Source organism: Lepisosteus platostomus, chromosome 4 (genome assembly GCF_059453375.1).
Source record: "Lepisosteus platostomus isolate fLepPlt1 chromosome 4, fLepPlt1.hap1, whole genome shotgun sequence".
NCBI lineage: Eukaryota > Metazoa > Chordata > Actinopteri > Semionotiformes > Lepisosteidae > Lepisosteus > Lepisosteus platostomus.
Genome location: NC_142614.1, coordinates 29,379,977 through 29,407,900, shown reverse-complemented (window position 1 = coordinate 29,407,900; position 27,924 = coordinate 29,379,977). Strand labels below are relative to the sequence as shown.

Here is a 27,924-nt window from a genome sequence, read left to right as displayed (position 1 = left end):
TTTTAACAAAAGTTTGATAAATTTTCGATATATATGTTTATGCTTTGTGCAAAATACTGCGCGTGCGTGTTGCAGACTGGGCAGCTAACGTGGTGTTGTTTACCCACACGGTGGTGGCTGACAGGATTGTAGTTAGAGTGGAGAAATGAGCAACACTGAAGCAAATGTAGTGCTGCCAACGACCAGCTGGAAGGACGATGACATCGTCAACAGAAAAGTTCATTCAACTTGGAGATATTTTGGCTTTTTAAGATCAGACATAAAACAGAGCACTTTAAACATTGCAGTCTGTCTTAGCCATCTTCTATGTGTGTTTTATAACACTGCAGTATTTAATTTTTCTATTAAGATATTTATTTTGTAAATTTTACTCATGCATATTTTGACATAAAAAAAGACTTGAATACTCTCTACCTCAGATTTGTTTAATGTTTCAGCTTGTTTGGCATGTTTCAAATGCCAAACACTTCAGCTGTTTGGCAAGTGTTTGTTGTGTTCTTAAAATAAAGAGTTGTTTAATTTACCAATTAACTGTCTGGTTTCTTCAACTTTCACTCATGAGAAAAAATCTGCCTTTAAACTTGAAAGAAATAATGATTTGACATTTATCGTGATAATTATCGATATCGACTGATATGAACATTTTTATCGTGATAATGTTTTTGGCCATATCGCCCAGCCCTATTTAATCATTTCCTTTCAATGTCATTCAAATTTTGCACATCTAACCCTTTTAAAGAACTTTTTCCAATCAGTTGGGCAAAGTTTCGTGCTTTATTTGTGCTAACCAACATTGCCATCCAAAATATAAAGATGGTACATTATTTGATTTGGGACTTGGCACTTCAGTGTATGAAAGGAAAAAAGCCCTTTTCATACTGAACACAAAAGTCTTCAAGGGGACCTGATACAAATATTCAAAGTCCTCAATGGCACGGACAGAGTCAGCCAAACAGAATACTTCAGAGTCAACAGTGAAATACAAACCAGAGAATTATGTCGATGTGCAGTGAAAAATTAGAATGGAAGGTGGCACATGTTTACACAAAGGGATAGGAGAGTATGGACTACCAAGTTGTTGTTCAGGAAATGACGAGATGAGATCTTCAAATCAAATTACTGCTGGCACACAGGCTAGATGGGCTGAATAATTTGGTCTTAAATTTGTACTGCAGATCTGTTTAGGACATGACTTGTTCATTAGAACTACAGCCTCAATGAAAACACCTCTATCCTGAGTGGTCCATCTGAGGTGCTCTCAGAGTAAGCTTAAGAGCGAATTCTCTAGAGTATATTACACATCTTCTGTAAAACAAATAAGGAGGGTGAAAATGCTCAATTTATGCAACTGACATACTATTTGTTTACTGTTGGGTATTGAAATTTGAAAAGGCAATGAAAGAGTTTTCTTCAAGTCAACATTTTCTTACACTTCCTCCAGGGACATGCTGCAAAACAAAGATATGACATACCCTAATGGCATTATCAGCTGCATTTGTAATAAGAAGAGGCTCTCCTTGAACAAATGTCAGCCCTGCAATGGAAGTGTTGTGAGCATTTCTCATTTGGGCAATTAGTTTCTTGTCTTCAAGGTCCCACAGTCCAATGTGCCCAACAGGGCTGCCAGCAGCCATAACTGGATGGCCATCTTCAAGACAAAAAACACAGAGCAATACATAAGATGTTGTTTTCTTAATTTGAAATAATTGTGCTTAAATATTTATGTTCTACATTTATGTGATATCTGAAAAATATTCTCTATGGACTGTACTCCGTTTTTGCCTGAAAACACCTTTAAGGGTAATGTAGTTAGGATAATAGGACATAGTATAGGGTAATATTCATTTATCCTTAAGTACACAGTTCTAGTTAATTTAGTTAACTACCTAATTCAGTTACCTTTACAGGACAATAATAATGGTTAGGCCTACTGTTACCACAATATTGTCTAAACTGCTGTGCTTTAAGAACACAATAATGTACACATATTGTACATATGTACACACATAAGAAGCAATCTGGGGGTTACCTGTTCGGAATGATATAGCAGTAATTGGGCCCCAGTCTTGCTGGAACTTCATTAATGTCTCATCGTACTTAATGTTGTGAACAATAATCTGACCAGATGATAATCCAACACCTACAACATCCACTGCCGGAGCCTTAAAACATGTAACAAAAAACAATATTAGGTCTTCCAGTGAAAGGAAAGAGAGATATATACAATGCAAAAATCCAAAGAAACAAAGTACATACAGGGCACTAAGACTGAAGGTAACTCAGTTCTGCACATTCCTGCAGTTTCTAACAGTTGCCGACTAACACAGGTTTATACATTGCAGAGTAAACTGCAAACACTGATATGTTTTATGGAGTTACAGCACATCCAAGAAACAGACTACTTTAAATCCAAATGATGCAAATATAAGTTAACTGGAGATACTGTTGTATGCAAAAGTGTAGGTATCCCTGGTCGAATTGTATGTTTCAGTGAATCTCTAAGTGAAAAGAAGTTGACACAACCTTTGAGTGGTACAAACTTTAACATGACATCTTTCTGCAAAATGAATGCACAACTAGTATCTATTTACAGTAATGTAGATATTCAAAATAATAAAACAGTGAACATGGCTCAGGCAAAAGTTTAGGCACCCTATCAATCAGTACGTAGTAACACCTTCTTTGAAAGAAATCATAGTTTACAAACATTTCCTGTAGCCAGCTAAGAGTCTTTCTATTTTGGCTTTTGGACGTTTTTCCCCACTCTTCCTTGCATAATAAATATTCTTAGGCACTCTTGCACGTCTGGGGTCTGTGAAGGCAATTCATAAACCTGATTTTTTTCTTCCAGGAAGTACTGGTTGATTTTGAGGTATGTTTTGGATCGCTGTCTTGCTGAAATAAACAACCTCTTTTCAGCTTCATTTTCTTCACTGACTGGGACATTAGCTTCTAGGATTTACTGATATTTAGTTGAATCCATTCTCCCTTCCAGCTGCAAAATATTTCCTGTGCTACTGGCTGCCACACAACCCCAAAGCCTAATAGAACCACCCCCATGCTCAACAGCTGACAAAGTGTTCTTTTCTTTGAATGCTTCATGCTGTTTTCTCCAAATGTATCTTCTGTGGCTGGTTGTGTCCAAAAAGCTATTTTTTTCCCCAAAGTTTCATCAGTCCACGGCAATTTGTTCAGAAAGTTTCCATCTTATCAAGATTTAGTTTTACATACTTCAGACAGAGACTTTTTGTGATTAAGTTGTAGGAAAGGTTTACTTCTGAGAAATCTCCTATGTTGCTGTTGTTGTATTATGTGTTTAAAATGGAAATTCCAGAATGAATGGTTCACACACTCATTATCTTTTCAAAATATTATATTACATAAGAACTTACCTGTGTAAGAACTGACACTCCTGAACTCCAGCCAGAGAATGTGTATAGAAGTTTGCTAAAGAAAATATGGACAGAAATACAATTATACTATAGTGCTAAAAATGTAAATGCCACCAATTTGACATTCATCCTCACAAATTTGTTATATTTAGTGATGACAAATCATCAGTTTTTCTTTTGCATTTAAATAATGATGACATTTTGTTATGTGATCATACAACTATTACAAAGTGAATGCTATAGTTCTAATTCCTCTTAAAAATGTATGCAGACTATAGCAAATTACCTGTAAATCTACTAAGAACTCATTAGCAAATGTTAAAATGTAAGAAGAAGCAATTACTTGGATTTCACATTCCACAACTGAAGTCCTCCCTGGCTGCTTCCCAACAGGATCTTATTCAGATAGGTACTCGGGTGCATTATGGCAGACACATCAAATGCTGTTTTATCAAATGTTATTTGCAAGTACTCCTCTGAAAGAAAAAATATAAAGGAATTTGTTACTGATGGATGCTTTAGGGATAATGACACTAGATATCCTCCATAAAAGAACTGTTACCATTAGATTCAAACAAATATTTAAGATATCTGATCTCTAAAGTTTGTCTTTCAAATAATATGAACTGTCAAATCAAAAATCATATATACGTGTACCTTCTGACTGTACATCCCAGATAATGAGAATATTGTCTTTGTCCACTGAAATCATGTGATCTCCAAAAGGCAGCAAAAGATGAACTTCTGCATTGTGGCCTTTGTAGGTATGCACCACCTGAAAAATACATAAATAAAATGGATTTAGGACCATCCAATGTCCTATTTAGAAAAAAACATACAGTTAATCACTTTTTGAATATTCTTTAATCATTTCCTTTATATTTCGCACTTTAAGTAGCAGCTCTAGATGTAACTCATTAGATACCCTACAATGCATGCAGCACAATATTCTATATTCATGTGTGACAGGATGGTTTGTGTCAGCTGCTCTGATTGAACACATCTTGTCAGAATGCCGGCAACCACAAAAGCTATGCTTCCCATATTAAACCCTTCTCTATTTCTCTGCAGTAGCCATGTTGCATAGCACCAGTTCTGTTTGTGCTCCTATTCAGAGGAACCAATGAGATGAACCCAAGGTTAATATAATTCTAGGTCTTCCTTTTTTCAGTAGTATCTTTGTACACCTGCACCCCTGTGATTTGAAAAAGGGGCCAATGGACAAGGTAGTGTGTAGTTACACTCTGTGAGGCAGACTATTACAACATCACTTAAGTTTTATGCTATTCAATTTCCTCTCTTAGTAACCCCTGAAGCAGAAACCTTACATCTGCAATCAAAACCTTACAGTGGTGCTAGAATGTTTGTGAATTTTCTGAATTCATGCAAAAATGTGACCTTAAATGTGATCAGATCTTCATCTAAGTCATAAAAATAAATAAAGATAATAATAAAACAAAAAACACACAAAAGGATATACTTTTTTCCATTCATTTATTGATCAAAAGGATCCAACATTAAATGTCTTTGTCGGAAAAAGTATGTGAGCCTCTAGGATTATCAGTACAGTTAAGGGGGTAATTAGAATCAGGAGTGTCAATCAATATGATAACAATCAGGTCTGAGTTTGTGTGGCCCTACCCTATTCTCAAACCTTGTCATCAAGCTCCAGGACCTGCGACTGAACACCTTCCTTTGAAATTGGATGCTGGTCTCTTGACAGAACGTCCGCAGGTGTTGAGGGTGGGCACCAACATATCCTCTACCCTGACTCTAAACACTGGAGCCCTGCAAGGCTGTGTGCTTAGCCCTGTCCTTATTTACCCATGATTGTGCCATGCATAACTCAAATTCCATCATAGTTTGTGGACCGTATAACAGTCTGCATACAGGGAGGAGGTTGAAACCCTGGCAGCACGGTGCCAGGAGAACAACCTCTCTCTGAACATCAGATTGTAGATTATAGGAAACATACCTATCTATATCAATGGCCCTGCAGTGGAGAGGGTTAGCAGTTTTAAGTTCCTGGAAGTTAACATCACGGAGGACTTAACCTGGACCCACCACACCAACATCATGGTCAAAACAGCACAGAAGCACCTATTCTTTCTCCGCAGGCTAGTTCGGCATGCCGTCACATATCCAGGGCAATTTCTACAGGTGCACTATTGAGAGCATCCTGACTGGTTGCATCACTGCCTGGTATGGGAACTGCTCCCCCCAGGATCGCAAAGTACTGCAGAGAGTGGTGAAGTCAGCACAGCTGATTAGCGGCTGGGAGCTACCAAATATCCAGGATATCTACTCAGCTAGATGTCTTAAGAAGTCCAGGTCCATTCTCAAGGACCCCAGTCATCCCAGTTACAAACTGTTTTCTCTCCTAAGGTCTGGTAAACAATACCGAAGCATTTGGTCAATGTCCAACAGATTACGCAACAGCTTCTACATCTAGGCAATAAGACTGCTAAATAACCAACCTGCAGCTCCTTCAGCAAATCATCCGTAATGGCTACATGGACATACAATTTTCATTGCTTTCGGCATACTGCACTACTTGGACATAATATATTGCATATACCCTGGACACATAACAGATCTATTAATATTGAGTTTTGTCTGAGTTTATTTTATTCAATTTCTATTGCATTATTACCTATTATTATGCAACCTTAATAATGATTTTTTACCCCCCCCCCCCGGTGAGCTCGTAGAAAAGACATTTCATTGACAGCAACTACTGGTGCATCCTGTATTGATGTGCATTTGATTAACTTTGATTGATTGATTTAAAAAAAACATAAACCTGTCTTCACCATACAGGTTTGTGAACACATGCCATGCCTTGATAAAATGAGATTTCTGAGGACCTCAGAAAAAGAGTTGTTGATGCTCATCAGGCTGGAAAAGGTTACAAAACGATTTCTAAAGACTTTGGGCTTCACTACTCCACTGTCAGGCAGATAGTGTACAAATGGAGAAAATTCAACACCATTCTTACTCTCCCCAGGAGTGGTCGTCCAACAAAAATCACTCCATGAGCAAGGCGTGTAATATTCTGGGCGACCACAAAGAACCCCAGGGTAACGTCTAAGGATCTACAGGCCTCTCTTGCACTGGCTAATGTCAGTGTTCATGAGTCCACCATCAGGCAAACACTGAACAAGAATAGTGTGCATGGGAGGATAGCAAGGAGGAAGCTACTACTCTCCAAGAACAACATTTAAAGTTTGCTAAAGACAACCTGGATGAGCCAGAAGACTACTGGAAGAATGTTCTGTGGACGGATAAGTCAAAAATTGAACTTTTTGGCTTAAATGAGAAACTTTATGTTTGGCGAAAACCAAACACTGCATTCCAACATAAGAACCTAATCCTAACCGTGAAACACGGTGGTGTCAGTATCATGGTTTGGGGCTGTTTTGCTGCCACGGGACCAGGACGGCTTGCCATCATTGACAGAACTATGAATTCTGGATTGTATCGGCAAATTCTACAGGAGAATTTCAGGGTATCCGTCCGTGAACTGACACTCAACAGAAGGTGGCTCTTGCAGCAAGACAAAGACCCTAAACACACAAGTCAGTCTACCAAAGAATTGTTGAAGCAGAAGAAATTCCAGACCTTAATCCAATAGAAATGTTGTGGCACAAACTGAAGTGGGGAGTTCATGCAAGAAAGCCCACCAACATCACTGAGTTGTAGCAGTTTTGTAAGGAGGAATGGGCCAAAATTCCTCCAAGCTTGCTGCTCAAGGGGGTCACACCACTTACTGAAAGCATAGGTTCACATACTTTTTCGAAAAAAGACATTTAATGTTGGATCATTTTGATCAATAAATGAGTGGAATAACCATATCCTTTTGTGTGTTATTTGTTTCATTTTGGTTCTCTTTATGACTGCTTGCATTAATGAAGCAAAGACTTGGATGTGTGTTACTCAACTCTAATAAAAGGAGTTAAGTTTAATTGTTCTGCTGAGTCTGTTGTTTGGAGGCAACAATACTGATAGGACTACTATAACTTCAGCACTAAACTCAGAGGATTTAAAAATTTGCCTCAAAGACTCAGCATGTAACCTAGGAGTCATAGTAGACACAAGGCTCTCATTTAACTCTTGTGTTAAAAGAGTATCTAATACATGCTTTCTACAGTTAAATAATATTGCAAAACTAAGGCAGTTTCACTCCACTCAAGACACCGAAAAATTAATACATGCTCTTGTAAACAGCAGGTTAGACTACTACAATGCCCTACTATCAGAAAGCACCCATCACTCCTTCAACAACTTACAGCGAATTCAGAATGCAGCAGCTAGAATTGTTACCAGGAGCAGAAAGTACAGCCATATAACCCCTATACTTAGCCAGATGACCTTGGACCCCTAGAAGGTTTTTCTCCTTACTAAGGAGTTTTGGGTTCCTCTCCTCCATTGTCTTCTGGTCTTTTCTGTTCTGTATTTACAATATGTAGGGTTACTTGCTTTGTTAAGCGCCTTGAGGCAACCTAGTTGTGACAGGTGCTATATAAAAATAAATTGAATTGAACTTAGATGAAGATCTGATCACAATTTAGGTCAAATTTATGCAGATATTTAGAAAATTCAAAAAGGTTCACAGACTTTCTAGCACCACTGTACATCTGAAATTATACAATCTATTAATATGAATGGTCTGCATTAATTTAAAGGGAGAAAAAATGTGAAACAAAAGCATTTATGGAATGCTCATTCAACAGTTTTTAAGAGATCTGTTTTGAGTTTCAACATCTCAAATAAACCATAGTACATGCAGTGAAAATAATAAAAATGTATTTGGACTTTATACAGTATTCTGTTCCTTTAATTTCTGTACTGTACTTTTTCATCATCAAATAATGGGAAACATGGTTACAATGACAAATATACAGTACCTGACATTTATTTGTCTAGGTTTCTGCTGCTTCTCCAGAGATAAAAGGTCTCATAGTACAAGTTCAAATCTCAAGAGATGAAAAGTTTAAAGAAGTCACAAGGGTGACTTTGCAAAATGAGGTGATTAAAATAGAACACCAAATTTAAGCTGGTCACATTTTTATTATCAATGTTCGACATTTGTTTAATAATGAGCAACATTTATGGTTGGAATCCCTGTTAGTGTCAGTTTTCTAACTGTGTACTTGTTTTCTTTATCAATAGCAATTCAATCATTCAATAAGATAATATACAAGGTACCTACCAGAATATACCCCCAAACACCCCACCCCCAGGAAAAGAAAACACAAAGGAAAGACATACAAAAGTTACAACAAAAATAGAGAAAAATGTAATCAGCACAAAACAGCTCACTAAACAATTCAGGATAAAAAATGTAGTTGCTTTTAATTCAATGTATAACTAGCTTTTACCGGATAATTGATTTACATAGATGTAATTTAGTGCATCTCTGTGTACTAATCTGGAAGTGAGTCATAACTGTAAAAAGAAAGTGGATACAGTGTTATTAAATACTTTCACTCTGGGAAAGACCTGTTACCCTATAAATCTGATATGACTAACACCAAGTAAAAAGGACTTTCGGCCTTTATGTTAATCAAAATGCTGATTCACTTGACCTTTCCCCAAAAGAACACAATAATGTTCTGATAACCCCCTTGTTTATAACTATTTTCTGACTACCTTTTGAGGGAAGATAAGCAGATTATACCTTAAGCCTTGGAAAATAGTTTAAGAAAATTGATATTCCACTATTTTACAAAAATACTCATGCATCAAAATTACATAAAATATTTAAAGATCTTAAATAAAAAATACTCGAGATTTGATTTGCTCAAGAAATCAAATCAGCTGGTTATATCCTAAACATCAGCTAGCTAAAAATTGCTACCTTTATATAAAATGTGAGAAATGTTGCTTGGAAATCAAAAGCAGTTACAGCCCAAGTGGCCTTTGATCTGAAATGCATTTTTTGCATGGCAACTCAAATTGAGCAACATAACTGATGGCAACAATTGATGGCTTGACAACATTTTGGAAAAGAGTAAACTACTGCTTTATTTTCTACTATTCAGATTTATCCGCATGCCTTTTGTATTATTTTCCTCACTAAGTTGTTTTCATTATGGAGAGTCTGGCTTTCATGATGGAAAAAAAATATGGGATGTTAAATGAAGATAATTTAAAAAAAGAAAAATTCAAAAGAACCCAATGCAATTTGCTTAACCCACAAAATGGAGAAATGAAGGATTTTTTTTTCTTCTTCACCATCTCAATCTTCCCACCACAATCTAAAAATTGTTTTACTTTATTATATAATGACATAGAACTTTAATTTAGATTAATTTATCTAATCATCCCATCAAAAATCTCAATAGCTCATGTACTTCATGATGCAATCTGCACTGATACGTAGAGTCAACTGCATTCAGACTGTGAGCATTAGGACAGGAAAACACAAGTAAAATAAATGAGAAAACATTTTCATGAATTCACCAAAAGTTCCATGGTGTTTCTACAATATAAGAAATCTCAAGTTTATACTCAAGTGTTGAGTTCATACAGACCTATAATACTATTGAATAACCAGTAGAAAACAAATACCTTATAGGGGCCGGCTAAACATCCAACAATAAAAAAATACATTGACTTATATCTTACTTCTGTAGAAAACATGTTTTCATTTTATACACAAATCACACACTAATACACAAGTATCATGCACACAACATATACTGTAGGACATTTTTTGAACCAGCAGTACATGCTCCCTAAGATGTAGCAAAAACCCTTTTACTAATTTCTTCCAGTTTTAAGAGCAACTTTAAACACCTGTTCAGTCTTTAGAGCTGGGTTAGAGCAAACCGATTTCTGAAGAGAATATAATAAACCACACAATCAATCAAATAGCTACACCTGAACTTAAACTACACAAAATAACTGAAATGGTGTTCCATCTGCTGACAAACTAAACAGAATAACTGAATGTCCCATCCATGAATTACGATAAAAATCCAATGTGCCAATGTGATATTAGCCTCTCAAATGAACCCTGACGTATTTCATTCCGAGATTCATACCCTGACGTATTTCATTCCAGGCCTTTGCTCATTTATCTTTGTTTACAGGGAAAAAAATAAAAATATTAAGTTTAATACTCCATACTGCTAAAAAGAACAAATCAATAGGAATTTTAAATAGGATATTCCAGTTAAAGCTCTTGTTTAAGACCATACTGATAGTCATTACTGCAAAGCCATAGAGAAAGGTAAACAAGACAATTGTTACCTTTATTCAGGTGTTCTTATATTTATTGTGATGATTTATAATAGTCTACAGAATTTTAAATAATTCACCCGTGTATTGGTGGAATTCCCACTCAAGGCATCTTTTTTCCTTATTCCTTCAATAGGGATTTCTGGAAAGTAATTTCTAGCTCACTTTAAAAGGAATAAAGGGCAGTGAAACAATACCATACGTGTGTCGTATCAACACAATTAAGATATACTAAAAAATGTTTGTGTTAGCACTCAGAATCCAAAACAGAGGTTTTAGTGATATAAATCACTTCGTTGCTATGATTTAGGTTTGAAAACAAAGTCACATCTCTGAGAGGAACAAAAAAACAAGCTTACCTCTTTGTTCCTGGCAAATGCAGATACCAGCTTTCCATGTGCAACAAATACCAACATACGATCTGCAGCCAAAGACGAGATGTCCTCTGGGAGTGCATTGCCTGAGAAAATCAAGGATGATCTTTCCTTTTTCAAAGGTTTCTAGTTTGTGCCATTCCATAGGCACAGAATCACACTTTATAAACAAAACTAAAACCTGCAAAACAGCTAAATAAAAGCATGCAAAGGAACAAGTAAAGGTTTATTCCAAGCTGAAAATAGAAGAAAAGAAACACAATGTTTCAGCCTTGCAGCTTTCTACGGGTTGTGTTTCTTGCTTTCTCTTTTCACCATGGAATAAACCTTTACCTGTTTCACGTGGAAGCAAGCCTGACAACATAACTGTAGATTTGAACAGCCAATGCAACCTTTTATTTTGCTAAATCTCTGACTTCATTTACAGCTAAGAAAGGTTAGCTTTGTTAACCCCCAATTTCATAGTCCCAGTTTACAAAACTACCATTTTACAAGACAAGTTTTACCTTGATCATGGAGACTGGACAAGAAAATGGCCAATCCAGCCAGGCAAAAACCCTTACCTTCAAATCTGTCTGTACTAATTTCACTTAAAATTAAAATAAGGGCCTTACATTTAAAAATGCATTTGGTATGTTATTTTTATATGTTATCTCGTCTCTGATGACAACAAGAAGAGATAACTGGGAATTCTGCCTTCAATTATTCACCAATTTCTAAGAGCGCCTCCTATTGTCTCACCTTAAGTCAACACAAGGCTCAGGTATAATTAAATACATAAAAGGCAGCCACCTGTTTTAATAATAATGAAAACCATGGAAGGGGAATTAATTATATAGTAAATCTGTATGTAAAAAATAAACACATAAACAATGCTTGGACCTTCAAAACTCATTTTCAAGTATGTATTATGTAGTTGTAAATATGATTAACTTTAAATTGAATCGGTCATTATCGACATGGAGTTCTTATTTTCATGGCCATCAAACAAAAGTCTCTCTCAAACAGAGTAAATACCAGTTTCACCATAAACAGCAGAATACACAGTAAGGCTGTCAGTTTAATAAACACTTAGGAATTTCTATTACCTGACATGCCTGGAACATGTAAAATTTTCCTCTATTCGTGTAGAAATATATCTTACATCATATACCTCAGCAGGCATCTAATGTCTGATCTTTTCATTCTATAGCATTAGTCAGGATTTAATAAGTACCTTCTTTCATTTCTTTTTGATGTATGGTTACTATGTTGTGTGGGGCTATTCAGGAATGGGTATTGCTATATCTGCCTATGCGAAATTGCTGCAGAAACTTTTATTTTTAGTTTTCTCTTCCAGATGTCCTTAAATTTACAGATCCCTCTCTGTGGAAGAAATCCACCATTATTCCTATTCCTAAAACTGCCAAGCCTAGTAGCCTTAACAGCTACAGGCCTGTTGCCATCACATCTCTCCCAGCAAAAACTCTTGAGAGAATAGTGAAGCAACACATCACAAAGAGCATACAAGCCCTCACTGACCCCCTGCAGTATGTACACAGGGAAAGGAGGGGAGTAGATGATGCAATACACACATTGTTAACTCTGGTCTATCAACATCTGCACCAACCAGGGACCTCTGTAAGGATTTTATTTGCTAGCTTCTCCTCCGCTTTCAATGGAATACAACCACTGTTGCTTGCACAGAAACTCAAAGTACTTCAATCTGAATTGTTAGTAGATGGTTGCTAGACTTCCTAACTAACAGGTCTCAACAGGTCAAATTGGAGAAGTGCTTATCTGACATTCACTACACATCAATTGGATCAACACAGGGCTGTGTCTTGTCCCCTCTCTTGTACATTTTGTACACTAATGATTGCATAAGCAAACACACAGATAGACATCTCATTAAATTTGCTGATGACACAGCCCTGGTCAATTTATTTAAGGACACAGAATACCATCATGGGCCCATTCTAAATGATCTTACTAACTGGTGCAACAAGTTCTCCCTAAATTTTTAAAAAACAAAGGAACTGGTTATTGATTTTAGGAAAAATACTACACCCCTTCAGCCCACTGTAACTGATGGTCAGCCTGTTGAAATTGTCGATGACAAGTACTTGGGACTGGTCATTGACAAAAACCTAAAATGGGACAAATGTTGAGACACTATCTATAAAAAAAAGGTCAACAGAGACTTTTCTTTCTTAGAAAACTCAGCTACTTTAAGGTAGATAAAACTATTCTTACACAAAAGTGTCTTAACATACTGCTTCACTTGTTGGTTAGGCAACATAAGTACCGGTAATTGTAATAGGCTGAGTAAATTAGTGAATATAAGTGGCAAAATAATCAAATCTACTTAAGCATCCTTTACAAATGTAGGGTGACTAAGAAAGCCAAAAGCATTATAGAGTGTGTCTCACCCCCTCCATTGTGAATTTACACATCTCCTATCTGAATTTTGTAAAACCAACAGACTCAGGAAATCTTTAATTCCCACTGCAATTACACTCTTAAACAATGCAAAGTAACTACCTTGTCTCTTGATTCTTGTCTTCTGTAACACTACTGTATTCTCTGACTGTGGCTTAAAATAAATTTCCCCTAGGGGACAATAAAGCTTGAATTGAAACTGTAAACTTGGACAAAGTAAAGGCTGACTCAATCACTCCTCATTATAAGCAGTTTCTGGATTACTAACAAGTGTGTGTGAGAGGTCACAACTGAACAATCTCACACTGGCGTTAACTAATGTGGTTTAAATACCACATGGGTAAATAGCAGCACCAAAACCTGTATAGCCTCTTCAGATCCAGTAGTGCCAGGGAGCCCAAAGAGAACAAAATGGCAAAGGAACCTGTAAGCAAGTTCAGCCAGACACTACCATCACTCCCTGGCCAAGCTCCTCCCTTCTTCTCACCCACTTCCTGCTCTCATCACTCACACCCTACTCTTGGACTTTCACTTCTCTCTGCTACTTATCAAGACCTACTCCTCAGTTCCCGTTATTGGAGTCTCTGACACTGCCCTCAAATGGTTTAAGTCTTACCTCACTGATCGCTGTCACTTTGTCTCTCTCAATGGGTACAGGTCTGAAATTGGTCTTGTCAAGTCTGGTGTCCCTCAGGGCTCAATACTGGGCCCCTTGCTCTTCAGCATTTACATGTTCCCACTTGGTCAGCTTTTAAGATCACATGGCATCAGCTTTCATTTTTACGCTGACGATACTCAAATATACATCCATACCAAACCCGACACTGATGTGGCTGTCTCTATTCTATCTAATTGCATCTCTGACATAAAAATTTGGATGACTCAAAACTTCCTTCATCTTAACTGTGACAAGACTGAAGTCATGCTTATTGGTACCCCCCATCAACTTCGCAAAGCCAGTCCTGTAACCCTGTCTGTAGATGGCTCTGTACTTGAGCTCCAATCAAAATTGAAAAACCTTGGGGTTATATTCGATTCTGGCTTAACATTCGACCCACATGTACAGCATACTGTCAAAACATCTTTTTTTCACCTTAGAAATATCGCAAGACTACGCCCTATGCTATCATTAACTGTGGCTGAAAAGCTGATCAACATATTTGTATTCTCTCGAATTGACTACTGCAATGCTCTGCTCCCTGGGGTATCTAAATCTACTCTGAACAAGCTGCAGTATGTCCAAAATTCAGCAGCCAGAATCCTGACCAGATCTAGTGCAAGTGTTCACATTACTCCTATCCTGGAGTCCTTGCACTGGCTTCCGGTCAAATTCCGCGTAGACTTTAAAATCCTCATGCTCACCTACAAGGCTTTACATGGCTTGGCACCTCAATACCTGTCTGAACTTTTATCGCCCTACTCCCCACCTCGCAACCTCCGCTCTTCAAATTCTGCCCTCCTTACTGTCCCCCAAGCCCGTCTACATTGTATGGGCGACAGGGCCTTCTCCTGCTATGCCCCCAAGCTCTGGAACTCCTTGCCCAAGGATATTAGAGAGTCACCTTCTCTAAACTCCTTCAAATCCAGACTCAAAACCCTCCTTTTCAGAAAAGCCTTTACTTAACTGGTTCCATTCTTCACCCCTCTGCTCTTCTTAATACCATCTTCCACGGTCTCCTCTATTGTTATTGTTGTATTGCTGTAATTATAATTGTGTCCTGTCTTGTGAAATTTTTCTTATTTATTGTTGTAGTCTTCTTATTTATTGTTATTGTCATCCTGTAAAGCGCTTTGAGAAGCCACCTTTAAAGGCGCTATATAAAATAAAGTTTATTATTATTATTATTATATTATCCGCACCCCTCACAACTGATTTCATGCTGCACCTAATCCGACCAATTTCCTTACACCTGTCTCATATGTCGAAGCCTTGCATCATTTCTATTTCGCTTTCTAAAACTGCCAACAGGCTGGAAAACCGATTTCCTATCCAACAGAGTGAGGGAGGCCTGGAGAGGGCCAATGAGCTGAATCTTTTCTTCAACAGATTCGATACAGGGTCCACTGTCCATTCACCTCACAGGCCTTCACCCCAGACACCCTCTTCATGTCCTCAGTCACCCCATCATGTGATCCCTCCTACTCCTACTCCATCTTCCCCTGCCCTCCTCGGCCTGTCCATCACAGCTGACCAGGTCAGAAGGGAGTTGAGGAGACTCCATGCAGGGAAGGCAGCGTGTCCTGACGGTGTCAGCTCCAGGGTGCTAAAGATCTGTGCGGACCAATTGGGTTTAGTGCTGCAGTACATCTTCAACCTCAGCCTGAGATTAGAAAAGGTTCCGATTCTCTGGAAGACATCTTGCCTGGTGCCAGTACCCAAAAAGGGGCACCCTAAAGTCTTGAATGAGTACAGACCAGTGGCACTACCATCACACCTAATGAAAACTCTGGAAAGGGTTGTACTGGACCACCTCAGAACCCTGGTGAGTACAGCACTGGACCCCCTGCAGTTCGCCTACCGGTCACACCTGGGAGTGGAGGATGCAGTCATCTATCTGCTACACAGAGCTAACTCTCACCTGGAGAAGACAGGGAGCATTGTGAGAGTTATGTTCTTTGACTTCTCCAGTGTCTTAAACACCATCCATCCACTTTTACTGAGAGATAAGCTAAGGGCGGCGCAGGTGGACACTCCCCTGCTGTCCTGGATTATAGACTATCTGACCTGCAGGCCACAGTACGTACGGCTACAGAGCTGTGTGTCCGAACAGATTGTTAGCAGTACTGGGGCTCCACAGGGGACTGTCCTTGCTCCATTCCTGTTCACCTTTTACACCTCTGACTTCAGGTACAACTCTGAGACATGTCATCTGCAGAAGTTTTCGGATGACTCTGCAATTGTGGGGTGTATTAGAGAGGGGAGGGAGGAGGAATATAGGAGCTTGATTACCAGTTTTGTGGAGTGGTGTCATCTTAACCATCTCCAGCTTAACACCAGCAAGACCAAAGAAATTATCTTTTACTTTCGAAGGAATAAGTCTCCACTGAACCCTGTTTCCATCCAGGGTGAGGACATAGAGGGTGTACATTCCTACAAGTACTTAGGGGTACACCTGGATGATATGCTGGAGTGGTCTGGTAACACTGACGCCCTGTACAAGAAAGATCAGAGCCAACTCTATTTTCTTAGGAGACTCAGGTCCTTTGGTGTGTGTGGAACATTGCTACACATTTTTTATGAATCAGTGGTGGCGGCGGCCATCTTCTAAGCTGTTGTGTGCTGGGGCAGCAGCATCATGACAAAAGATGCAAATAGGCTCAATAAACTTATCAAGAAGGCTAGCACTGTGTTGGGGATGAGCCTTGACCCCATGGAGGTGGTGGCTGAGAGGAGAATGCTGACCAAGCTTACAGCCATCATGAACAACACCTCTCATCCGCTTCATGGGACTGTTACTGGGCAGCGGAGCACATTTAGCAATAGACTGCTCCAGCTACGGTGTTCAAAGGAACGCTTTCCTCCCGGCGGCTGTCAGGGTGTATAACGCTGCCCTGGGCTAGGACTGTTAGCCCTTCATTTGCTCCTCTATGGACAGCATGTTTACTCCATTATACTTTTTGGACAATCAGTCTGTATAAACCTATGCACATTTTACACATATTTTATTGTTTTTAGAGTGACTATGATCAGCACATTTTGCACACACCTATGTATTTATTTATTTTTATTTATTTTGTTGTCTTTTGTTTTATAACTATTCTGATGTCTGTTTTGCTTGTCTTGGGCTGAACTGCTGTAACACATCAATTTCCCTACGGGATTAATAAAGTATTATCTATCTATCTTCACTACACATCAGGACTCTCACTGAAACCAGGATCTCCCCTGATAAGTCCACCCTGCGGCCTGCATCTTATCTCATAGTCCCTGTGTTTTTGGACAGCCAGCAAGACTGGATTCCTACTCTCTCCCTCCTGGCAGCTCCATCTTTGCCTCTCTTTTACTCTGACATAATCATTTTGAGTTTGAAGTAACTGTCCCCACACAGCTACTCATCATCATCATTTACCACCTTCCTTGTCGTCTCACTAATTTTCCTGATAAGTCGCGATTTCCTTTCCTCCCTTCCCTTTCCGTCTACCAATCATCAAGCCTCTTTAGAGAATTAGGTTTCTTGAGATGCTGGTGTGCCCCTGAAAATCTAGGTAAGTCTTATTATTGGACCAAATGGTAGCCTTCTTCAGAGTTTTGATTTAGAAGCCGTCCCTTATTACCCGCAACCGGTTTCAAATAACACTATGAATAGAACAAAAATTCTTCCAATACAAATATTCACACATTTCAGAGATGTATTTTCAGAAATGTAAGCAATCCTGGCCGCGGGATTTGAACCGACAACCTTGCAGCCACAGGCGCAGATCCTTAGCCACAGTACCAACGCTCCACCAAAAAGTGTTAAAGTAAAAAACTATTTTATATATATTTCAACAGTGAAGTGGTAATATTCTGTTTTAATTCAAATGTGTCCATGATATTTTTTTTTATATCGTAAGAGACTGTACTCATAAGGTAATAGATTTAAAAACTGCCACAGTTCCAACCATAATGTAAATGGTGTAGTAAACTGATATTTTCTGTTTAATTACTACATGGGGCTTCACAAAAAAATAGTACTTTATTATTGTGAAAAAATGAATCTGTATTTGTATATGAATCTTCCATTTTTCTTGACCTTTTTCTGCTATCCATTTTTAAAAGCTGAGAATTTCTATCTTAGTTGTATATGCATGCTATTATTATTACTGTTACTGATGTCAATTTAAAAGGGATGCTGAGGAGAGAAAAAAAGTACTGTTGTTTCTGTAAAGATATCATTTTTTACAATAATGTGATAGCATTACAGCACTAAAAATGTGAATACATTGATTCAATTTGCTGTCAAAAAGGAATCAAATGTTTTGAAGGGGCAAAGTACCCTCCATATTACTCTAGCTAGTGATCTGAACATCCAATATTTAGCCCTGATTACCTGCAACCCAAACACCAGCATGCAAGCCTGCTGCTTTATGCCTGAAGCTTTTAAAACTGGTATCATCAGTAGATTCAGCATTACAGTCTGAACCCAGCAAACACCTACAAAACGCAGTCTAGATCCAGTTTTGCAAAGTGCCAAGCACAGTGGAAAACTGGATGGTCATGTATTGCATTTAAAATTATGGAATTAGAATGCAAGATTAAGTTCATTCGCCCAAACCAGACAAGAAAGAACTCTGTGTTCATGGCTATGGAGAGACTTCTAGACACACTGAAAGAACTGGAAGAGAGGGCCATCAGGCATGTGTGTACAGCACTCAAAGCTAATCTGCAAGAAGCATTTCTATGCAAATGGGTTGATAATGTTGTATTTATAAACTTTCCTTCATAGCCTAAGTTGATTAAAGGTGGCTTTCTTGACAGCTAAGAGATGTTTAGAAATCATATATAAAAGTAGAGTGATTCATTTTTTATTTATAAATAACATGTTTTTCTTTACTACTTAAATTTAAACTCTCCCATGATAGTTGAATGTGGTCACTTCCACACAGAACTGTAACACACTCTGGCTGTATCATGTTTTCACAAAGCATTTAACTTCTGAACAATATGAATACATTCAAAATACATTTAAAAATTAGTGCTTGCCTAATTTATCACAGGTTCCATTTTACATTACAGTGCTAAGGGCTAGAGCAAATTTATGTGCAGACTGAATTACACTGAGATTTACAGTTGACATTCCACATTATATGGACATATATTGTATAGAAAAAAAGATGCCAAGATCTGAGAGCTAAATGGCACTCAGTCATTTTATAATGTAATTACCTTAGCCTTATAATGGTCAAGGAATATCAGGATTTTGTACGTGTTTTAGTAAGTATATAAACGGTTTAAATTTACAGTACAGGTCTGGTCTGCACCTGGTAGCAGATGGAGCTCTTACTGGACCCCCTTGAACCATAGCATAACTCCAATAAGGAGGATTTTGTTTGCTTCTAAGAAGTCCTCTTGCACACAAGAAAGTTGTGGACAGTTTAAAGGATATTTGGCCTGTTCCCCAGACTACAGGGATCTGCCAAGGCTGTTTCCCACAATGAGGGAGGTCTCCATCAGGGCCAACACTCCTCTACCTGCCTCTTTAGTGCTGCTGGGTTCTGATTTAACCCAGTGAGACCAGGACCAGACTCTGACCGTTTTGATTACCAACAGTTACTGAAGCTGAACAATAGGTATTGTAACAGTAATAAAAATATGCCTTTTGAGTGTAAAACAATAAAGAGGTTATTAATTTGACTCATCTCAGTGTATTGTTGCAACTCATATGCAGATGCATTTAACAGAAGAATAATGGGAATATGCAAGCAATAGCATCTCACATTTTAAACATCTGAACCAAAAATTGTTTCATTGTTTTATTTATGGATAACGACTGTGACTATAATTTAAATTTCTGATCTGTGACTTAACTGTAACCACAGATGTGTGTAAAACAGTAGTGCTGCTAATAAACATACCTGTTTTTTTTTTACTTCTGATACATGAGTACAGTTAAAAGCTGATCACTTAGGTAGTTCTAAAGAAGGAAACCTTTACTTAATTGAATATTTTACAAAGTTATCGAACTTTCACTCAGTTAACATATTTGAATGTTTTTTACACCCATGTGTATTTTATATTTTCATAAAAATAGCTGTTCATGCAAATATTGTGATCTGTGATAAAATGGTTAAACACCGGTATATCTATAGAAATGGAGCGACCAGCTCCCCTTGCGACCACAAGAGGAAGCTGGGCAAGAAGGCTTCCAGAAGGCCGTTTGAGTCTGTAGTGGGTCTAAGTTCTATGTGCAAAGCAAAAAAATCCTAATTACAGTTGTGTAAAAGTCCATTTTTTTCTTTTCACAGCTTGCATCAAATACAGTTTACAAGCCATCACAACCCTATCACATGGGTGATGAAATCCTGAAGCAAGATTACACCACTTTCAAAAACCACCTTTCTAATCATAACCACTCAGCTGTGCTACTTCCTCTCCTGCTGTCCACTCGACTTCTGCCATTCCCCATCTCGACTTGCTCACAAACCTTGATGCGGTCAGCTTAGTTTAATTTTCTGCGGGGACTGACCCTTTTGTACAAACCCCTTGTCTCATGCCTTTTGAGTATTCAGATAATTCAGATCTCCAGTCTCCTTTTGCTCCTAATTCTTCCATTACACTCCCCCTGCCAGAGCTTCCTCCACACTCACCAACTGACACTTTCTCTAAATTTATAAGACATTCAGTCACTTCCACTTCTCAGTGCCCCGTTCCTCTTATCTCTTATCCTGCATGCTCCTTTCCCATTCCTTTGATCTACTCTACACTCCCCCGGCCACATCCAAGCTACCCTAAGAGGAGAATAAATGGAGGTCTAAACTGTCTTCTCTCTTCCTTTCCTCGAGCTCTCATTACCATCAAACACTCCTAGTATTAATAATCCAGTCTTCTAAAAAATCCATACAATCTCCTCCCCACCTTCTTATCCCTTCTCAAAAGTCCTTTCCCTTCATTTTTATCAGACGCTAACTCTGCTTGCTTCAGCTGCTTCACTGACATCTGCTCTCATTTGTCTTAATCCTACTTGACTGCCACCTTTGAGCACACTTTCCGTCAACACCTGACATTGGGAAACTTTGGCACTACTTACACCAGTAGTAAAGAAGGCTCCACAGCCAAAACGGTGTGTTTCTTTGCCTCTCTTTTCAGCATGGAATAAACCTTTACTTGTTCCTTTGCAGCCTATGCAGGCTGACGCAGCTACCTACTTGAACTATATTTCTCTATACCTCTATTTCTCAACCTGTCTGCTTCTCCAGATTCCAATCCCCTCACACCCTTGGTCTATTCATTCTCCACCATGGCTCCATCTCACCACCGTTTGAGCTCTTTTCATGATTCAACTGCTTTGACAGTAGAGACCTCTTTCAACCTTCAATAAACACTTACCCCCACAAGAATCTACACTCTGCTCAAAGGACTCTTCTTTACTGTAATAGGTTTACTGTAAATTTCCTTAACTACAAGCTGTTTACTGCTCAATGGAAACACTGCTTTCACAACACTATGCATTGCACAAGAACTTCTAACATTATTCTTTGTTTACTTTATTTGAATGATTTGTTTTTGGTATTTACTTATGCATATTACTGTTATTATTATGTTTTGTATTTCACCCTGGATAAGAGTGTCTGCTAAGCAAATACGTATTGATCTGTAAGAGTCTGACATAATTCCATGTTCCAAAAAAAAGTTATTATCCACTGTACATGGCAAATAACGCTAAAAATATATATTTTTTCCTTTATAACCCACTGGGAAAACGTTGCAAAAGTTTTTTGTAGTTTGACATACAAAAATGGAACTTTTAGGTGTAAATGCAAAGTGTTATTTCTAACACAAACCCAACAACTCTCAGTTAACACCCTCCCTACTGTCAAGCATGCTTGTGGCAGCGTTACGTTATGGGGCTGCTCCTTATCAGCAGAACCTGGAAAATGTGTGACTGGAGGGAAAAGCTGGATAAATTAGGAATACTTGCTTCAGTCTGCTTCAGAGCTAAAACTGGATAGATTCAAAGTACAAGGTGGAAATTACACTCAAGTGACTTAACAAGAAAAATGTCCATAACCTGCCTTTCAAGGTCCTCCCTTGAATCCATTTTAGTACTTGAAATCTGTTATCTATTAGAAACCCCAACCAGCATAAAAGAGCTGGAGCAACTTTGCAAGGAAGAATGGGTAAAAATTGTTTCATGTGGCTGTTCAAAGTGTAGCTGTAAGTGCTGTCAAAGTTGATTCCATCAAGTGTTGACCCAAGACGAGGTGAATACTTATGCAATCAACATACTTGTAGTATGACATCTCCACATCACCACAACACTTCTGGCTTATTTTGCTGTCCATCAAAACCATAAATACATCTTTAATAATTAAACTGCTGTAAAAATATTAATTATTTACTAATGACTAATATTACTAATAAAAGTAATTCAGTCAAACACTTTGAATATTTAAAGATACCGCATTAGGAGTAATACAGCTTAACCCATTTAATATTATAAGAAAAAACTAAATATGGTAACAAACATGTATATTTAATGTTCTTATAGTTTCTAGCCTATTAAATAAACTTTGATGTACAAAATAAACCAATTTAAAAAAAACGTATTGCTTATTAGAGTAATGATATATCTGATTTTTCCATATCATCAAAGAGACATATCATCACTTCACTTTCAATAACTGCTTATCCAATTGAGGGTAAATGAGGGTTATGGCAGCCCAGAGCCCGTCTTTGGAATAATTCAGCACAAGGCAGAATACACTCTGAACAGGACACAAAGTACATCATAGGGCACAAACAGACAGAAACATGCTCACTCACACACCAGGGCAAATTTTACCAGATGCCAATTGACATACCAGTATGTATTTGGACTGTGGGAGGAAACCGAGCACCCAGAAGAAACCCACACAAAATGGAGAAGAACATGCAAACTCCACAAAGACAGCATCCCTCAATTGAGAATTGAGCCCAAGGTCCCAGAACTGTGAGGCAGCAATACTAATCACTGTGCCACCCAAGACATACTGTAGCATGCTTGAAAAAGGAGTGTTGTGGTGGAGGAGTGACAAATGGCATGAAAAATATGTCAATACACAACACCAGCCACACCAAACTCAAGGGAAATGAACTGATGAACAGAAGACAAAATGGCATTTACTTACTAACGGCAACAATTCCAAGTTTCTTGACCTATTGGCAAAAGAAAAAAGTAAAAAAATGTTACACACTGAACATTCAGAAGCATTGCCATTCTGGTATCTCTAATACAATTTGTGATGAAAACACTGTAATGTGGTTTAACTGGTATCAGTTTTCTATATTATTTCGTCAATCAAAAGCACGGCAAATCCTTTTACCCTTTATGGCCTGATTTTCTGTTTTGGTGTAAAAAGTCATATACTTTTTACTTTGTATCTTTGGCTTTGGCTATCTGGGAGATAAACTCTGGTCAGCATCCACCTCAATTCTGCAGTCTAACGTCTAAAAATTTTCCCTTCTTTCTCCATGAAGCCCAAATTCATAGATTTTTCTACTGGTGGGACTTTCAAGTCATCACAAGATATAAAGAGGTAAAGTATTAGACACTGGCTCATTAAATTTGCATTTTTTTTTAAATTGTATCATTTGTGTAGGTATGACATCCATGACAAGCTGCCCTTGAGAATCTTAATTGAATCACACGTCTGCCCATTTTACCTTCTCTTTACACTGTGTGATATATGACATATGAAATATCTGATACAGGCATTAAACATTAAATTACAACCATTTTTGTGCAATATATGCCAGGAACCTGTGCAATACATTTACATTTATATTGTGCAATACGACTTTTTTGTGTACTGTTCTGTTCTTTGTGTGTTCTGGACTGTGAGTAACTCTTAGTGCACTTCTCACTGTACTGATTGTATTGTATAGATTGTATTATTATTATTATTATTGTATCATTAGTTACACTGTTGCTGTGATGTCCGTGTTAAGCTGCTGTTGCACTGCAATTTCCCTCACAGGATCAATAAAGTATCTATCTAGTCTGATTATGTCTATAAAGTCTCAAGACTTTAAATATTTTACTTTTTAAAATAATTTACATAATGGCTTTTAAAGGAACTGTGTTTTTTATTAATACAATAATTTATACACCTTGGCATTTAAGTTTAAAACATTATCTCGAGGCGTGGTAATTAAGATTCCCAACACAAAGCTGTATGACCCTTTTTTAAAGTTAACTTTGCATAGCAATCCAATGTAAAACTGACAACGTAGGAAAAATATTTAAACCTTACACATTCACTTAATCATTCATAAGACAATTATAAAATGCAGAAGATAAGAGTAAAGAAGGAAAATCTGTGCCCCTCTATGAAGTTACGAAGCCATGTTGTTGAAATTAAGATCCGGCTTCTGTCAAGTAAAGTCTGGGTGAGATCTCTCACTCAATTAGCTAATGAAAGACGATATGCGTTAAATGGCCCATAATTTCCTCCTTTCATTTTTAACTATTTCTGCACTTCAATTCAATATTAGTTTGATTTCCGTCCTTTATAAATATCAAATGCTGAGGGCCAGCACAGAGTCACAATAACCTCAAGAAGTGCCAGTGCCACCAAGAACACAAAAAAGAGGGAAGTAGTAGTAATCAGAGACTGTGCTTGGGAATACTGTTAGTAAGCTATACAGCAAAGACCCTAAGTGTGTGCGGTCTAAAGAGCTGCTGGTTCAAATCCAAGTAAAATTATATTTTATTATAATATAAAAGAACTTTTATATACAAAAGAACTTTCTTCTCAATTACTTATGTTTCTAAAACATTTAATGTATCTAGTACCACAGTCACAAAGTCAAACTTAATAGTAAATTTAATGGCAAGTACCAAGTCTCCACTGAAGTAACGCATTTTGCATTTTATTACACTTCCATCTTCTGACCTCAGCCATTAATGTAGAAATGACTGACTGTTTGTGCTTAATGTTGGAGATAAATCTATTAACATTTTAATGGATTTCCCCTGACCGACCGCAGCCTCATATTGAAACCCTTTAAATCTAAAAAATCTCAATGATATTAAGATAAATTTGGTCTTGAGTTGCCAGGAATGTAAACTTCAAAAGATACATTAATTTTAAAACTAATGACCACTAGCATAAAATACCTTATGTTAAATTTCCCCTCAGTTTTTATTCTTCGATTAACTGGAAGGGTGCAAATATGTGTACAAAAGATTTTGTGGTCAGAGAAGAAATAATTTTAATGGCTGATGGGAACATATATTGAGCAAAGTATTGGCAAATCTTTTAGGATACCTGCGACCTCGTACCAAAGATAATATTAGAGTGGCTTAAGAATAAGACAGTGAATGTCTTGAAAGTGAAAATTAAATACTTAATACGATTGAGAATCTGTGGAAAGCCTGATAGCTGCTGTCCATAAGTATCAATATCCATTCCCAACCAACATAAGAAAACTTGAGCAAATCAGTCAAGAATAATGGGCAAATGCTGCTCCAAGCAGGTGATTAAATCTAGTAGAAACCTAGCCCAAAAGACTTGCATCTTTAAGAGTTCATTGGTCTGAGTAATTTAGCAATCAGCCTATTTCTCTTAGTTGTTCCTGACATTTACTGTAACGTGGCCTCATATAGCTTCAGCTTGAGAATTCAGGTTTTGAATAAAATTATTTTTGTAAAAAATATGTAAGCATCATTTTGTAATATTACAAAATGGGAAACCACGCAGTGGCACTGAAAACACGTGCAAGGCATTGGAATCGTAACATGTTGTTCGCCTTCTTACTTGCTCTCCCTTACTGTCTAGGAGTTGTAAGACCCTAATTTTTCCACAAGTAGCCTCTTCCATCTCAGTTTTTCCCATTTCCTGGAGGAGAGACTTAGAAAAACTCAGCTGCTGCTCTAAGTAATGTTAAGGGACCAGTAGGTGGCACTCTTCCCTCTAAGTCTGGAGTTCCAAAAAAACAAACATCCCAGCATTGCCACAGGGACACTGTGCTGCACAGAAAGTAATCCTTCGGATGAGCCATCAAATAAAGATCCTCTTTTATTTATTAAAGACACCACAGTTTGTAAGAGTGTTAACCCTTATAATTTAGTGCTAGTCAAGAATGCAATTTCAACATCTGGCCTACCTAAAGCACATGTCACACAGGTGGGTCATTCAAGGGCTTTCCCTGGTTTCTGGAAAATGGATGTGGGAATAAGGGGGGACAGGAGAGACTGAGATGGGTAACAAGGACAAAAAAAGGGTGAAAGGGGGAAGAGGTTTTAATCCCGGAGATAAATTACAGAAGTATGGAAGGCTAAAATCTGTGAATAGAAGAAATGAGTTGATCACTGAGAGGTATGAACCCAATTTAAGGATATTTTGGGGTTTCTGATATCTTTCTGAAGTAGGAGCTGAATCTCTGGGAATGGACAGATCAGTTAGTGCAATCATAGCCATGAGAGATAGAATGGGGAATTGCTGGCGTTCGGAGATCACACCAAATAATATTTACACATACCTACACAAATGTAGTTTGTGAGCGATCATTAACATGCAAATGAACCGCGTGAAATATGTAACCACTTCATCTGTTTGGACAGCATAATTTAAAAAATCAATTATGACCAGAGATGTAGCGTTCCAGATAAGATAAACAATCCCCTTCTTATCACGATTTCATGCAGTTCTTCAAAAATTTAGATATCATGCAGCTTTTTCGATTTGGCTTCGTTTCTCAAAAAGATGGCTTTAGATGTTAATGTAATCGTAGAATTAATCATGCATAATCCGAAAAACACATTCACCATAGATGTTTTTCATGTTACAACAGGTTTTAATTTCGAAAATGTTCTTATTTGTAAGAACGTGTGCGATAATATAGATGCTGTGCCTTAGATAACATCACAGAAACTCAGACTGAGATGGACCTCTTGGTAACCGATGTAAAAAAAAACTCCTTGAGGTGTTTCTTGAGAATCATAATCTGATTATCGCCTCTTTCCAAACCGCATTACATTATGATTCGGGTTAAAAAAATAGCCAAAACTATTTACATTACTATATTTATATTACTATAACAAGACAAATCTAGACACAATACTGATGTACTGAAACTAATAACACGCTGTTTTACGCATTTCACCCAAAGCCTTTCTTGACCTAAATATCAAGTTTCTCCGCCTCAACATTTTAAATATTTTTATTTCCAAGTTTATACACAACAGTATTGCACTCACGTTGTAAGTATGGAAGCATTTTCCCACAGCAGTGACCACGTAGAACTCCCGGTGCTTTTTATGGTAGCGCACCACGTGGGGAAGGTGGTTGGAATAAAGTCCCAAAGCCCTGAACCCAGAAAATAGAGCGCTCCCTTTCTTATTTGCGACAGACATAATACACAACTGTAACTGTCACGGACAATCTTCTCAATTATCTGTGTATCCTAACTAAAATTAAAATTTGTTTCCACCCGAAAACTGAAGCCTGTATCTCATGAGGATTCCATGCTGCTTCCGAAACAAGCGTGTCACGAAAAAACAGTTCCTGTAGCTCCCTTGAATCATAAATATTTAGTTCCTACTTTAAAATGGTTGTAGATCCACCGCTTTCATTGAAGTGCTTGATTAATTGATTAAAGCTAGTTTTATGTAAGAAGTATTCATTATATACATGATGTTTAATGTATAAGAATATTTACTTTTTAATGGATCAAAGAGATGGTATTTTATTTTTTCAAACATAACTGCCAGATAAATATATTTCCTTTTGCCCCTGTGCTATTAATGCCTCCTAATTCCGGTTTATTATTACTGAGATAAGTTTCTGATACGTCTAGTAAACTCTTTTCA

The 27,924-nt window shown here is 37.7% G+C and overlaps 1 protein-coding gene across 1 annotated transcript in view; it reads right to left on the bottom strand.

The window, feature by feature from the left end:
• The window catches only part of wdr36 (WD repeat domain 36), a 58,104-nt gene extending 30,500 nt beyond the window's left edge, over positions 1-27,604 (bottom strand). Inside the window, exons 1-8 of the mRNA XM_088629358.1 lie at positions 27,313-27,604; positions 23,240-23,267; positions 10,997-11,097; positions 4,050-4,167; positions 3,736-3,868; positions 3,393-3,447; positions 2,030-2,162; positions 1,473-1,648 (exon numbers count right to left, since the gene is read on the bottom strand). Coding sequence (XP_088485484.1) covers positions 1,473-1,648; positions 2,030-2,162; positions 3,393-3,447; positions 3,736-3,868; positions 4,050-4,167; positions 10,997-11,097; positions 23,240-23,267; positions 27,313-27,468 — 900 coding nt within the window. The 5' untranslated portion in view covers positions 27,469-27,604. The remainder of the gene's footprint in view (positions 1-1,472; positions 1,649-2,029; positions 2,163-3,392; positions 3,448-3,735; positions 3,869-4,049; positions 4,168-10,996; positions 11,098-23,239; positions 23,268-27,312) is intronic.
• Positions 27,605-27,924: the final 320 nt, after the last annotated feature.